The following is a 16521-nucleotide window of genomic DNA, read 5'->3' on the forward strand; positions in this document are numbered from 1 at the left end:
TACGCAAGTCTCTGGCTAGTTGCATGTCCGTGTGTACAAGGGCTAATTGATCAAGCTGCTAGTGTGCTTGTTCGAGTTAGCTTTGCACGTACACATACGTGGTGCTTCTGGGTGTTTTGATCTATGATTTAAAAGCCAACAGGTGTGGCTTGTTAGAGTTGTGTCGAATATTGTATACGAGTTGGGTTACATATGGACTTGGTGTTGTAGTTTAGGTAGGATACATGTAGTGTCGTAGTCGGATACGTTATACTCTTGGCCTCTTATATATTGGCGTTGCCACTGGGCAACTCTCTCTTGCTCACGATCGAACGCGCGACGTCGTCAGCTACAACACACGAGGGAGAAGATAGTTTTGCGCCGTCTAACTGCTTGACGGCTTTTCTGCTTTCTCTTCTTCTTATTCCTTCTCCAACAGACTCCCGCTTCATGCGGCATGCCCGCCCTCGACGCGCCATCCCACGTCGAGCGGATCATGACCACGGACGAGCTGTTGCTGGCCCGCCGTGAACGCAGCATGACTCGACCTCTACTCTTATGTGAAAGGAAAAAAAAACAATCTCTCACGCTAACTGAGTTGTCACGCTACTGAGAAATAACAGAACTAAGCCTACTCCTGTCTATGAGCTAACACGACTCAAGTAACCCAACAAATCACCCCCTTACTTGCGTCGTCCAGGATGCACCTCCTCGATGCCGATCCGCTTCTTCATTTCAATGAACTGAACTCTGCCCAGGGACATGGTGAGAGCATCTGCGAGCTGATCTTCAGTGCCCACATAGTCGATGTCTACCTTTCTGGTTTCAACGCAGTCTCGGATGAAGTGATATCTCAGGTCAATATGCTTGCTCCGATCGTGATGTACTGGGTTCTTAAGTAGTGCGATCGCCGACTTGTTGTCCACCAGCAGCTTCACAGTTCTTGGTGCAGTGCCCTGAATATCAGCGATCAGTCTACTCAGCCACACTGCCTTCATAGCAGCTGCGGGCGCCGCCACGTACTCGGCTTCACAGAAGGACATGGCTATTATCTTCTGCTTCTGCGATGCCCAGGTAATCAGGTTTCTGCCAAGGAAGAAAACTGATCCACTGGTGCTCCTGCGGTCGTCCATGTCACCCCCATGATCGTTGTCGTTGTACCCTACGAGCTCTACTGCATGTCCTCCTCCTCACTGGTACTTGCAGCCCTGAGATATGGTGTCGCTGATGTATCGAAACAAATGCCTTACTGCGGCCATGTGCTGCGTCGTCGGCGCCTCCAATTAGCGGCTGACAATTACGACGGCGTAGGCTATGTCAACTCGAGTATTTGCCAGATAGCGCAAACTGCCCACCACACTTCTGTAGTGGGTTGCATCCACCGCCGGACTCTCGTCGCTCTTCAACAGCCGCAACCGATTTTCCATTGGTGTAGAGCACGGCTTGCAGCCTGTCATCCCCATCTGCTCAAGGATCTTGCGGGCGTAGCTGCTCTAGCACAGGGTAATGGCGTTGTCCTTCTGTTCAACCTTGATCCCGAGATAATAGCTCAGAGGCCGAGGTCACTCATGCTGAAAATGCGTTGCATCTCCGCCTTGAACTCTTTCTCCGTGCTTGGTCCAACAATTATAGCCAGACAGGAAACCGGACTGGAGCAGGTGGATGTGAAGGATTTTTGAGTTAGAGTAATCTTTATCGTTTTTACAGACACCAGATGGACAACACATAAAACCATTCTTCTTGTTTTCCTCATCCACACGTATAAAACTATATAGGTCATTGATGAACTCGGGAGAGCGTCTGTCATCGTGCATTCATTGCCGGCTCATCTTCATTACACAACATCGAAGTAACAAAATTAATACAAGTTCATCACATCAAACCAAAGTAGAGCAGTGACCAAATGTTAGTACTGCAAAAATATATACATAAAGGTCATGCATATATACTTCTCATACGACAACATACAACTATCTAAAGCATTTGAATGCAACAACAAATGCGATCAAAATCGCAACTAAGGTAATAATTGATCTGACAGCATAATGATAACAAGCTTCATTATTAATGACATATTTTGTAATATTTATAATCTTCAAGCACATCGCATCCATCTTGATTTTGTGATCATCGACGACATCGGCAACATACAACTCAAATTTAATCTTCTCTTCCTCAATTCTTTTCATTTTTTCTTTCAAATAATAGTTTTATTTTTCAACTAAATTTAACTTCTCGACAAGAGGGACGGTTGCAATTTCCGGTTCATGTACCTCTTAGATAAAAATATCTATATCAACTTGATGTGTATAATTGTCATAAAGACGAAATGAAACAAATAGTTATAAAAGATAATATACCAAATCCGAATCATAAATCGGACAAGGACCGACGGGACGGATATCAAAACCATGGCACTATATATATAACAAAAAAAATCATGCAAGTACAAATATTATAAGAGTAACTATGTAAACCATACAAATTAATTTTTTTACAAAAACGATAAGAACAAGATGCTCACGAAGGTGGTGCCGGCGACGGGAAGACACGAGCGATTGACGGCGGTGAGGATGGGGACGAAGGCACTAATAAGTAAACTACACCAACACATATGCAAACTCAAAACTTTATTTGAGCTCATATTGCATATAAATCAAATAAAACTCTCACATACTTACTTCCAAACTAAAAACCATAAATCACTATACTTATAGAGCATAAAACGAGCTAAACTAGCATGAGAGATGAAAAATGAAGTAGCTAACCTTTTAAAACACTTAGATAGATGGGGTGCCTTCAATCTTGACAAATCTTGATAAAAATGGAGGATGAACTCGAGCTTGGTGAAGGAATCTGAGAGGAGAGAAAATTTGGACTGGGATAGAAAGAAGCATAGCTTTATATAGGGAAGAGTTTACTACCGTTTTGTATAACCAACCAGGACTTAAGGTCCATATGTAGTCTCGGTTGGTGATACCAACCGAGACTGAAGAGGCTCTTGCAAGTCCCCAGCCTGTCGCAAGTCCTTTAGTCCCGGTTGGTGCGCTAAAGGTCCCCATTTAAACCGAGACTAAAGTCGATCGTGTCCCTGTCCGCTCCTAGCCGTTGGAATCGGGACTAATGCTCTCATATTAGTTCCTGGTCCAAACCCAACTAGGACTAAAGTCTGGACGAAAGGTGTGTTTTTCACTAGAGCAAGCACAAGTTTTATTCCATTTTCGTGTGTATTAATTATGGACATATGCATGCATGGTTATGGACGATAAGCTACGAGCACACGAAAAACTATATATGATGAACAACACACGAAAAACTATGAACAACGCTGGACCCTCTCTCTATAATCGAGTATGTGCATGCATGCATGATAAGACACACAGCTGCAAAATGAACAGACGTTAGGCCTTCTTTTCTGTACGTACAATCGGATAAGTGAATTAAAAGAAAAGAAAAAGAATGAAATAAGATAATCTCCTTTCCCTAGTCCTGTTGGTTGTGGTTAAGACAATGTATTTCCGTTATGAATATAATGAAAAGAAGGGACGCCCCGTTCGAAAAACACGTACAAAATAAGATAATCGACAAACTGGACTGCATATTTTGAGCTATGAAGCTTAGGGAAACTACCATCAATTTTCCTCAATTACACACAATGACAATCATGTTAATCAATAAGATGCACAAGCTGGACTGCATATTTTGAGCTATGCAGCTTAGGGAAAGTACCTTAGAGTTGGGGTTTCTACACAAGTTCTTGAATACTCCATACCATTTTTTTTTGGAAAGGAGGCAACGCCCCGGCCTCTGCATCAAGAGATGCATACAGCCCTTTATTAAATAAAAATAAACCAAATCCGGAACGAGTACATCAGAGTTTAATGAAATGAAAAAGAAAGAGCCGATACAAAGCGCCCAAGCAGCAAGAACATAATAAGTAGATGCCTATCCACCTATCCTATTAGATTGCCGCCATCCAAACCGGTTGAAGATAACCTGTGCTACCATCTCCCATCGGATACACCCAGTAACCATAGGCTCCCTGGAATCCGCAGGACTGAGTAATGACCACGTGCGGGTCAGTGCGGTAGCCCTATATATAACCTGCAAAAAATGGATAGATGTGCATCTGTTAAAAACTAAATCATTCCTGTAGGTCCAAATTGCCCATAGCAATGCGCAAGCTCCAACCCGGATACTCTTTGCCAACTGACCACCCACTCCCTGTACCCACGTCCCAAACAACTCGTTGACACTAGTAGATGGGGTGATATTAAAAGCAATGTGTATAGAACGCCATAGGATTTTTGCCATCGGACATTGGAAAAAGAGGTGCTTGATAGTCTCCTTGTTGTCACAGAAGTTGCATCGCTGGTTACCTTTCCATTTACGTTTTGCCAAATTGTCTTTAGTGAGAATAACACCTTTGTGAACAAACCACATAAAGATTTTTATCCTCAACGGAACTTTGACCTTCCATACATGTTTGGATTTTGGAATGTACCCTGAATCGATAAGATGAAGGTACATAGATTTTACCGAAAAGGAACCCTCCTTAGTTAGTTTCCACCGAATGGTGTCGGGCCTATCCGACAGTTGGATTTGCATTAATCTTCTAACTAAGTGAAGCCATCTGGTCCATCTTTCACCGATCAAAGATCGACGAAACTTGATATTTAGAGGCGTGGTGCTCAAGACTGCCGCAACCGACGCTTGTCTGCGTTGGACAATATTGTATAGCTGTGGATATTGTAGCGCTAGGGGCACATCCCCTAACCATGTATCCTCCCAGAATCTAATTGATTCACCATTATGCACGACAAACCTAGTCTGGTTCAAAAACACATTCTTACACCGCATCAACCCTTTCCAAAGAGGAGAGTCATTGGGTTTAACGGTTACCTGAGCTAAGGTCTTATGTTGTAGGTACTTATTTCTCAGAATTTGCAGCCACATGCCTTCGGTTTCTACCGAAATTCTAAACAACCATTTACTTAGCAAGCATGTGTTTTTGACCTCTAAATTTTCCACCCCTAAACCTCCTTGATCTCTCGGTCTGCAAATAATATCCCATTTAGTAAGCCTATACTTGGTTTTCACTTCATCACTTTGCCAAAAGAAACGTGACCGATAAAAATCTAACCTCTTCCTAACCCCTTTAGGTAACTCAAAGAAGGATAATAGGAACATCGGCATACTGGTTAATACTGAATTAACGAGTACGAGACGTCCTCCATAAGAAAGAAGCTTGCCTTTCCAGCAACTTAGTTTCTTTTCAAATCCTCCATACCATGTCCGAGTTATAAATTAAACACAGGAAAATTCCATCGATAGCAACACAAATTCGTATATATTTCATGTTCCTTCCAACAACAACCTTCATTTATCAATAATAAATGGAAAAAATGATAATCAGTTCATTAACGCTAGTCAACGCTTTCTGTTAAGAGCTGTCCAACAAAATCAACACTTACCAGGACATACACCTGCAAAAACTGAAGAAAGGGAAAATAACAGGAGAGGTATGAAACTGTAAAAGATCTAGCTAATCGATGTCAAGAGAGATGCCAACGTTTCCCCCTTAACCAGGTCAAATCTGGAATATATTCACGTGAACGGTAGAGGTTAGCACCAAGAAACAAGGGCTTCTCACAGCTACAACGAGAGTGGATTTTGTCTAACCCATTGCCCGCGCAACCCATATCAGGTCCATTTATCCAGCATGGAGGTCAAATCAATCATTCCACGTGCATGTCAAATCAATAGGTTGCTTGTACCTCTCTCTTCTCTCTCCCACACAAACTCAGCTTTTTATTACCCCTTTATAAACTTAAATCATTTATATCTTCTAAACCGATATTTCAATTTTATTTATTTTTATATATTTGAACCTCTGGTGCAAAGACCTTTATAGCAAGACTAATGTTGAATATATTTGGACTAGTTTGAAATTTTTGAGTGAAATATGTAATATAATTGAATCGACTGAGACAACAAAAATGAAGAGTTCTTCACTGTTTCTAGCAAAGTTGGGACAAGCTGTTTATATAGTTCTTCAGTTCCAAATAGATTTTCTAGCAAAGTACTTTAATATTTCTGACAAAATGCAGACCTAGTATTTAGAAAGTTCTTGAACTCCTAAAACTTGTTATTTAACACTTCACAATAAAAATGAAAAATTCTTCACTGTTTACAAATAATTATGTACCGGTGGGTATTTATCGAATAGAGAGAAAAAAGAGGTATGAAATATTGCAAGGGAGAGAAGAGGGGCTTCACACAATCACGTGGATGGTGGGACCAGGTTGTCGAAAAAGGCTTTCGCCCCGCTTTATATATAAAGCAACGACCAACAACATCCCGATACAAATGCACGCCACTACAACACACTCACACACCCAAGACAAAGATACATAGGCGTTGAGCGCAGAAACAACACCCCAAACACTACGACTACAAGAGCAGCCAGGTCCTCGATCATGAACATGCCACCGCGAAGAGATGAAGCCGCATACGACGAACCGTGGGCTCCAAGGCGATGCCTTCAGGAAGGATACGACACCGTAGCGCCGCCACTACCCGACCCGAGGGTCAGAGTTTCCCCCTGAGCACCACGATGGGCAATGATGGCCGCAACGACGCCTTCAAGAAGGGACGAGCTATGACGCCGTCGGTCCGCCCGTAGATAGAGCAGATTTTCACCCCGGCCAATACTCACCGCCCATGAACGTTGCACCCTGGCGACCATGCCGCCCACACGACCATGGAGACCGGGCAGCACCAAGCCATGGGTTTTGCCCAAGAGCACCGCGACACCACCACCAGGGCCGCCGCCCCGGCATCCAAGACCTCGACGCCACCACACCCGCCATCCGCCGCTGCCCCAAGCAAAGAGACGAGTGGAAAGGCCCCACCTTTAGCACCCATGAGCTTCCCCCGGCGCCGAGACCCAATAGGCCGGCCAAAACTGGCCTCCATCGGCCCGTCCTATCGCCGGGCATGAGACGAGCTCGGTCCAGCTGCGGGGTGTGGGACGAGTCCGGTCCTGCTGCCGGGCGCAAGACTAGCTCGGTCCTGCTGCTGGGAGCGAGACGAGTCCAGTCCTACGGCCGAGCACGAGACGAGCTCGGTCCTGCTGTCAGGCGCGAGACGAGCGATGAAGCACGACTAGGAGAGGGCCAACCCTTCGATGAAGGTAGCACTTGAACGACGATGAGAGGAATCGAAGGTCGACAAGACGCTCACCGAACGGCCGACGTTGAAGAAGTCCAGCCGTCGCTGTGAAACGACCCAGACCACCACCATGAGCCACCACCACGCCGTGGGAGCCCACATCCACACCTGGACCCCGAGGGGCAGCCCTCAGCCATCCTGCAGCAGGAGCGCCACCACCCTCACTGCCAAATTTCGCCGCACGCAAGGGTCGGCTGAAGTACAGACCACCACCAATGGCACCACCAGCATGAACCACCACCACCACCACCCTGACGCCAGCCACCTCCAGCAGCTTTGACGGCTGATGACAGCTGACCCTTGCCACCTCAGCCCGCGCCGCCCGCGGCAGCCGGCTGGAGAAGCAACCCACTCCAGATCTGGATCGGGTCCAGCACCTTGATGCGTAGCCATCCCACACAAGCACGTACCGCCACACCACAGCAGCCACCCGCGCAGCCGCAACCGCCGGGCCCCCTATCCGCGGACTCGCCACGCTGCCCTGCAGAGCGTCGTGCCTCCGCCTGATGCCGCCGTTCCGCTCGAGCGAACACCGTGAGGAAGGGATATAAGCCCCACTGCCACCGAAGCCAGCCGGCCTTTGCCCGACGGGGCGCTGCGGTGGCGACGAGGGAGGTTCGCCACCCCCCTCCTCCGCTCGCGGGAGCAGGCTGGGCGAGACGGAGAGACCTCCAGTGGCACCAGGTAGGGTTGTAGGAGTACAAAAAAGGATTTCTTGCATGGAAAGGTGGGCCAGCCGGTGTGGATCCAGTGCATGTGGAGAGGATATGGGTTGCACACATATTGAGTTAGACATCGCCATGTTCGTACAAGAAGCAGCTCCACGTAGGCTGCCTCCCACCTAATCTTCTTGCACGCGTTCACCTTCCTTCCGCAACAACACCAGTTAGAATCATGGAGAGAAAAGCCTTAGATATCCAAAACCAGAGAGAAATAGATGGAGGGACATATAAATCGATGAATTACAACATTACCTAGTGCACTTCTTTCTTGCAGCTTCTTCTGGTGGTGGCCCCTTCTACGGCAACGACGACGATAGACACCCCCCCCCCCCCCCCTCTTGCGTGAATAGTAGAGATGCATGAGTTCTTTACTAGATGCTGGTAACAAGATAATCAAAAAATTTAGCCCTGGTTCATGCATGGCTAAATGGATAACATATAATAAGTATATGCCATGAACGAGCATCTAACATTCAGCTAAGAAAATACATAAAAACATATTAAGAAGTAAAGAAGGTGTACAACATATTCAGTCAGCGCTTGTTATTTATTTTTGACTTAATACACGCGAAACATTCATATGCAGATAATCTACTGTGATGGTTCTTACATGCAACCTGGCATGGAGAACATGGAAAACACCTCTGGCGCCGACGGATGAAATCATGGAATACACATTCGAAAATTGTACGCACTACTGAAGATATTATTTCAGCATCTAAAAGGATCTCAAATTCTCAAGTATAATTTACGGCATAAAATCTTACACGTAACGAGGAGCTAGATAAATGAGAAGCGTATACAAATCAAACAACATGTATAGGCATGCAGCAGTACAAAAAATCACAATTCAACATACACCTCTGTTCCATCATGTAGTGTACTTAGATCTTCTGATAAGTCAAACTAAACATCTTTGACCAAGTTTTTTGAGTAAACTGTCTCTACAATACTAAATATATATAATGTGGAAAATAATTCATAAGTTTCTATGATATGCATTATGTTTTTAAATATACATATTTTTCTGTATAAAAGTGGCCAAAGTTTGCAAGGTTTGACTTTTGAAAAATCTATAAGCACAACAGCATGGAATGGATGGAGATGAACCTGACATTTCTGGGCTTTGCACAACAGTATGACACACTAGGAAAATAGCCTGACATTTCTGGTTGTAAATGAACCTGATAATAAATTATCTGGATCTTTTTAGCAATTCAGAAGAAGTAGTAAAAAATGTTTGAAACTTTTTAAAATACAATTGACCTACTGCCATACTCGTAAAAAATCGACATAGAAAAAGTCCCGCAAAAAACCTGGGCAAAAATAACAAATTTTCCAGCAAAATATAGATGGAATATATAGTACCTCTAATATAGTGTTGATTTTGTATCATGGATGCCATTTCTTTGACAATTATTATCACAATTGTAAAGCTTGAGCAAGTTTCTTGCAAAGGATGGTTTTTCAACCATTTATGCAACTACTAAAAATATATTCAAAATGGGTGCACCTTCCCGCCAGTTCCATTCGTTCCCCTCCTACTATAGTACTACTATAGTACTGATGCTACTACAGTTCCTGAGTTTTATTATTATTTCCAAGCTAACATCATTCTTCGAAATGTTTTTTCTACAAAGCTCGAATCAAAACCAAGTGTACGAGCCAAACCGCCCACTCGTTTAAGTACAATCTGAGTTTCCACAATAAAAAGACCCGACAGGAAAAAAGCCCTCACAAGATTGCGAAAATGAATAAATTGTCACAGTGTCACCAACACTTGGACGGTTCACATAGGATCATTGTTTCTCCCAGCGGGACTCCGCATGGGATCCCGCTGAGGTTGTGCTAGCAGAGGTGTTCTAAATCCCCTTAGCAGCAACACAACAAATATATAATTGGGTTCGCAGTGAATATGAACTATCTAGCTTTCCTTAATTGAATTTCACTATGATCTTAGCCATGACTTTCTCTTTCCTTGCACGCCTTTGTCAAATAGCTATAGCAATAATCGGATTAAACGGTGTTGATATGCTAGCCGTACTACATCAATAATAAATATTTAACAATAGATTATTGGTTCCCCATCCTAGATTTGAGGATTAGAAGGTAGGAGCCCAAATTAAATCATGGCATTGAGGCTCACCCCATGCATGACACCGTTAGCTTAGGGAAGAAGACAAATCGATGAATGATAGTTAAACCAGTAAGATGTGTTAATGATTGATTAAATGCTACTAACAAGAAAACATGAAGTTTGGCCTACATTCATCCTTGGACCCCTCCTTTCATTTTGATCATTTTGTGGACGACAATCAACAATAAAAAATACATGTCACTTTATACAAAATAAAAAGGTAATTGGTTATATGTGAACAAGGCTATGTATATATGTTGTTCCGGTATACAATTTATAGCGCCAGAGGGCATAATAAACATACCATGTAGAGCTTAGATGTAACGGTATGATAATGAACTGTAATGTAATATCGTAACTTCTCTTTGTGTTGCCCATCTCACATCGTTAAACCGGTGTCAGTGTGCCCATTTACGATCTTGTATTCAAGGAAGTGAGGTTTTTCAGTGGCATAAATGGAGATCATATAATAATTATATGCCGCTAAAACACATCAAACATATTCAGCTGAGAAATGAAGAAGGGTCATGCAAAGACTAGAGTCTTGAACATACATTCAGTACTAGTTGTTGTATACCTGTACAAACATCAAATATTCAGTTGCAGATCATCTCAGTTCAATGTAAACTGGGGAGACATGAAAAACACCTCTGCCATGGAAAGATGCAATCATCCGATACAATCATAAATTGTGTGCGGGACTGAAAATACTGCAGAAACTATCAAAATCTGATTTAGAATTTACTGCAGAAAATCGTACACATAGTTCAAATACTCGGAAACCAGAAAAAAAAGAGAAGCATATATTCAAATAGAACAAGCTATATCGGTAGCTAGTAGCAGTCTAAAAACTACACAAATTCAAAGATGAAATGGTTCGAAAAAAGTCTTCAAATTAAGCACATACAACAAACTGGATATGAAACTTTCAGTTTCAGTGACAACCACATCGATCATGTAATAAGTATATGCCGCTAAAACACGTCAAAGCATCTGCTGCAAAGTGAAGAATGGCCATCTAATAAAAACTAGAGTATTCAACATACAATACAATCGGTACTAGTTGATCTCTACACCTGAACAGACATCAAATATTCAGCTGCTGATCATCCCATCAACTATGCTGGTTCTTATGTGTAATTCAAACAAGGCAGACATGAAAAACACCTCTGCCACTGACGGATGCAATCTGACGATACAATCAGAAATTTGTGTGCGGTACTGAAAATACGGAAAAAACATCAAAAACAGTAGTACAATTTACACAAGAAAATAATAGAATAATTCAAACACTAGGAAGCCAGAAGAAAATGAGAAGCATATAGAAATCACACAACCTATATAGGCAGTCTAAATACTTCATAATTTAATAGATGAAATGAGTTCAAAAAATGCCTTCAAATTAAGCACATAGAATAAAATGGATATGCAACTTTCAGTTTCACCGACAACCACATCCGACGATGTAATAAGCCGCTAAAACACATCAAACAATCAGCTGAGAAGCGAAGAAGGGTCTTGTAATAAGAACTAGAGTCTTCAACATGCAATCACAGTATACTAATTGATCTCTGCACCTGAACATACATCAAATATTCAGCTCCTGATCATCTCAGTAACTGTGCTGATTCTTACGTGTAATGCAAAAAACGGAGACATGAAAAACACCTCTGCCACTGACAGATGCAGTCCGACGATACAATTAGAAATTTGTGTGCACTACTAAAAATACGGCAAAAAACAACAAAAACAGTAGTACAATTTACACATGAAAATCGTACGAATAATTCAAATAGTAGGAAGCTAGAAGAAAATGAGAAACGTACAGAAATCAAACAACCTATATAGGTAGCTAGTAGCAATCTAAATACTTCATAATTTCATAGATGAAATGATTTCGAAAATGCCTTCAAATTAAGCACATACAACAAAATGGATATGTAACTTTCAGTTTCAGTGACAACCACATCTGACGATGTAATAAGCTGATAAAACACATCAAACAATCATCTGAGAAGGCAAGAAGCCTTAAGGGTCATATAATAAAAAAACTACAGTCTTCAACATGCAAGCAGTATACTAATTGATCATTACACCTGAACATACATCAAATATTCAGCTCCTGATCATCTCATTAACTGTGCTGGTTCTTACGTGTAATGAAAACAAGGGAGAAATAAAGAACACCTCTGCCACTGACAGACGCAATCCGACGATACAATGAGAAATTTGTGTGCACTACTGAAAATACGGCAAAAAACATCAAAAAAAGTAGCACAATTTACACAAGAAAATCATACGAATAATTCTAATATTAGGAAGCCACAAGAAAATGAGAAGCATATAAAAATCAAACAACCTATATAGGTAGCTAGTAGCAGTCTAAATACTTCATAATTTCATAGATGAAATGAGTTCGAAAAAACCCTTCAAATTAAGCACATCGACAAAATGGATATGTATAACTTTCAGTTTCAGCGACAACCACATCTGACTATGTAATAAGCCGCTAAATCACATCAAACAATCATCTGAGAAGCCAAGAAGGGTCATGTAATAAAACTAGAGTTTTCAACATGCAATCAGTACTAGTTGATTTCTACACCTGATCAGACATAAAAAATTCTAGCTGCTGATCATCAAATCAACTATGTAATGCAAACAGGGCAGACATGAGAAACACCTCTGCCACTGACAGATGCAATCATATGATACAGTCACACATAGAGCAGAAATTCATACACGTAATTTAAGTAACATATATAGGTGGTAGCAGTCTAAATAGTTGACAATCTCATATAGATGAAATGAGTTCGAAAAAAGCCTTCAAATTTGGAACACACATACAGCAAACTGGATATGGAACATTCAGTTTCGCATATTACAACAACATCCATCCACGACTACAACAACAAAGAAACACATTGACCAGGAGCAAATTCGAATGACGAACGAGGAATGTGAAGCCTCAAACTGAACCTGCTGTGTATACTGCTCAATTAATTAATGGTGGTACCAAATGCACGGCGAGGTGTCCGAGGGGGGCGCCAATGGCAGGCAGCGCTCGATCTTGTGGCGGACTGAGTAACTCCACGCTCCGGCGTCGGAGCAGGGATACTCGTTCTGCTGGAGGACTCTGTGCGGACCACCATGGTAGACGTCGTCGAGGAAGTAGATGTAGCCCGGGCTGCCTGCGTTCCCCGTGTCGAAGGCCTTGGAGCAGGCCCGGCCGACGAACAGCAGCTGCCCGGTCATCTTGTAAACGCGCCATGAAGGTGGGAGTCCCTCCTGCAGCCTGAAGACCTGGAACCGGCAGGTGCCGCCTCTCGCCGGCGCGATGTACCTTTTCACCATGAGCAGATCGGCGCCGGAGGCAGAGGGCAGGAGATACCGGGAGACTATCTCCCAGGGTGCCCCTCGGAGACCATCGAATTCGTAGGCGTGATGTCGAATGGTAAGCGAAGAGGCGCCGTCTCCAGCTCCAGCAGGGGCGATCTCGGGCTTGTAGCAGACGAGGTCATCATCTGAGTCGACGGTGCAGAACCAGCCGTCGTGGTAAGTGATGTCTTCGGCGGTGCGCCGAGCCGGCCCCATCCCCACGGGCGCCGACAACCAGCAGTCCATGCCCGGGCGCCAGAACGCCAGGTTGGTCTGGCTGGAAGTTACGGCGGCGACGAAGCAGGCGGCAGACGGTGGCGCGGCGGACATGACGGCTGCGCGGATCATCATGGGGCACGTGATGACGCCGGAGTCGAGGGGAATACGCACCCGGTCCGGCAGGGCGACGCGCTCGCCGGTGCGGAGGTTAAGCAGGGCGTGGCCTCGCCACTGATGCTGCCGGCATGAAACAACGAACCAGCCGCCCGGAGCGGACCCGCAGAAGCGCGGCCCACGGCCCTCGTCGGAGAGGAGCGGGCGCGGATCGGCGAAGCCGCCCAAGATCCGATAGCTCGCGATCCGGGCGCCGGACGGCCTGAGGAGCCATGGCAGAGGGGACGGATTCAGCAGCGCGGCCTTTCGCCAATGGCTGTTGACGGCGGACACCCTGACGCGGTCCGCGATGCACGACAGCAGCAGGAAGATACGGGCGAGAATTTCTTGGTGGAGGTCGGCCGCCGCCGCCATGGCAGGGACCGGAATTCTAGGGTAGGAAAGTTTTGACTGAAAGTGAGGCGGGGGTGAGAGTGGAGGGGATCCAACCCCTTCGTTTTTAACGTCACGCCTGCGACAATCCCAGAGAAAATTGTGCCCTAGCAGTTTGGTCCCTGTGATTCCCGTTAATTGTACACACGTTTTTTCTGAGCCTGTATTTACTTACTTCCAAAAGAAGAATGTGAAGTTAGAATCCAAACGCTCTACGAAAGGCTTTTTTTAGGAAAACATTTTCAGCCGGAGCGCCGGCTGGAATGTCCCGCCGGACTCGCAAGACCCGTTGGATCTACAGCAATCCAAACACCCCTGCAGCATCACGTGGATTTCTTTTATTTCACCTGTCCACTGATTGCTACAAGCGGTTCATTTGCATCTGATCCAGTCGGTTCCATTTCGGATGACAGGGGCGGCGGTGGCTCGGGCGACTGGAGGAGACAGGGGCGGCGGTGGCTCCGGCGACAGGGGCGGCGGCTCCGGCGACAGGGGCGGCGGCCTGCATCGCCGGTGCCTGTCTCATTGGTCGCCCGCATCGTCGGTCCCCGCCCCCGTCGGCCACCCGCATCGCCGGCCCCAGCTTCCGCCCGTCACTCAGCCCCGCCGCGGCCGTCCTCGTCGCCATTTCACCGCCATCACTGGTCGGCCTTGGCGCAAGCTGGATCCCGCGCACGGCGGCTACATTGCGACGGTCACAATGACGAGCTGAGGAAGCAGTGTTCGTGTTTTGCTGCAACTATTGACAGAAAAAGCTTCAATCCAATATGAGAAAAGTTTGAACCGGCATTTGAGAAAGCTTCAATTAGGCACTTTGCAGTGAAAAAAGCTACAAAGGTTCACAAAAAAGCCTCAACCGGTATTTGAAAAAGCTTCAATCGTATATGACATAAGTTTCAACCGGGCACTGTGTAGTGAAAAAAGCTACAAACGTTCACAAAAAAGTTACAACCGTATATGAGAAAAGTTTCAACGCGAATTTGAGAAAGCTTCAACCGGGCACCGTGAACCGAAAAAAGCTAGAAACGTTGACAAAAAGAGCTTCAACCATTGACAGGAAAAGTCTTAACTGGGGTTTTATTGGAAAAAAAACGTCAACCGAGGGCAGGGCGGTGCTGCATCGGTGTGCTACGACGGCGACAGGCGACGACGGAGTTCCTAAGGGACGACGGCGAGGGGCGAGCCGGCGGCAGGGGTGGAGGTGAGAAGGAGATCGGGGGAGTTTGTGGGATCGAGGAAGGGGATGACCTATCCAAGCGCGAACCGTTTGTTTCGATGTGAGCATGCGCGCGATCCAACAGTCGTGGTTGTTCCTTGCGGTTCAGATCCAACGGCCCACGGATGACCACCGAGTGTTTGGGTCGGCGCATAAGCGGAGATCACTGCCTTTTTTTTAGCTTTATATCCCCTGAAAAAATATGAGAGAAACTACACATATGATTGTGGTTGTTTTGCATACATGCATGAATTTTGGGCACAGCTATATAATCCGCGGTAATTATAGAGCACTCGGAAGCCTTGCACATCTCTCTTGAACCAAGTCGGTTATTTTCCATGCTCGAGCCAGCAACGCGCAACAAGCATTTATTTTCGTCATTTAGGGTAATTAAGCACCAAGACCTAGATCTAGTTGTACATGACTGCATCTTTCTTACTACTCCCTCCGTCACGGTTTGTAAGACACGTTTAGAAAATCTCTGAGATCAAGGTAGTCACTGGTTGGTTGTGAAATGTAGCAGGTGTAGATGCTAATGCGTCTAATCAACTGAGAAAAAACTAATACTAATGCGTGAGCAGCAAATTGAGAGGGCGTATGCATGAGTAGTACCACTAGTACTAATTAATAAGAGTAATTGCTTTCGTGCCTTAAACCTTATCTATTTTGGAAAGGCACGCAAGTTTAATTTTGTCTTCTGAACCATAACGGACGGAGTACTATGATAGAATTTCCGAAAAAGGCTTGCATCCCTTTTTTTATAGGTAAACAAACAACCATCATACAAAAACCAATAAACTCGACACCACACCCCACACACACTCAAAGCATGATACATGGGTGCTAAGGAACAGCTGGCCAAGCCAACCCGACGATCCGAGTGCTCTAACGTGATGCCTTCAGGAAGGGCATGATACCTGAGCACCGCCACAACCTGATCTAGGGATCAAGGTTTCCCCCGGAGCAAAAATAAAGGACAAAGAGGAGCCACGACAACGCCTTCAACAAGGAGACAATCGATGCTCAAAGGCGCCGCCATCATCGGTCTGGTAGAACCAAAAGGTGTTTTCACCCTCACCAGCCCTCTTTGC

General features: G+C 44.9%; 1 protein-coding gene across 1 annotated transcript; it reads right to left on the reverse strand.

Annotated features, from left to right (window-relative positions):
* Positions 1-12904: 12904 nt before the first annotated feature.
* LOC123398928 lies at positions 12905-14211 on the reverse strand. The gene has a single exon (XM_045093370.1). The coding sequence runs from the start codon at positions 14194-14196 to the stop codon at positions 13075-13077; it is 1122 nt and encodes a 373-aa protein (XP_044949305.1). The 5' UTR covers positions 14197-14211; the 3' UTR covers positions 12905-13074.
* Between the last annotated feature and the right edge of the window lie 2310 nt (positions 14212-16521).

This window comes from Hordeum vulgare, chromosome 5H, assembly GCF_904849725.1.
Source record: "Hordeum vulgare subsp. vulgare chromosome 5H, MorexV3_pseudomolecules_assembly, whole genome shotgun sequence".
Lineage (NCBI taxonomy): Eukaryota > Viridiplantae > Streptophyta > Magnoliopsida > Poales > Poaceae > Hordeum > Hordeum vulgare.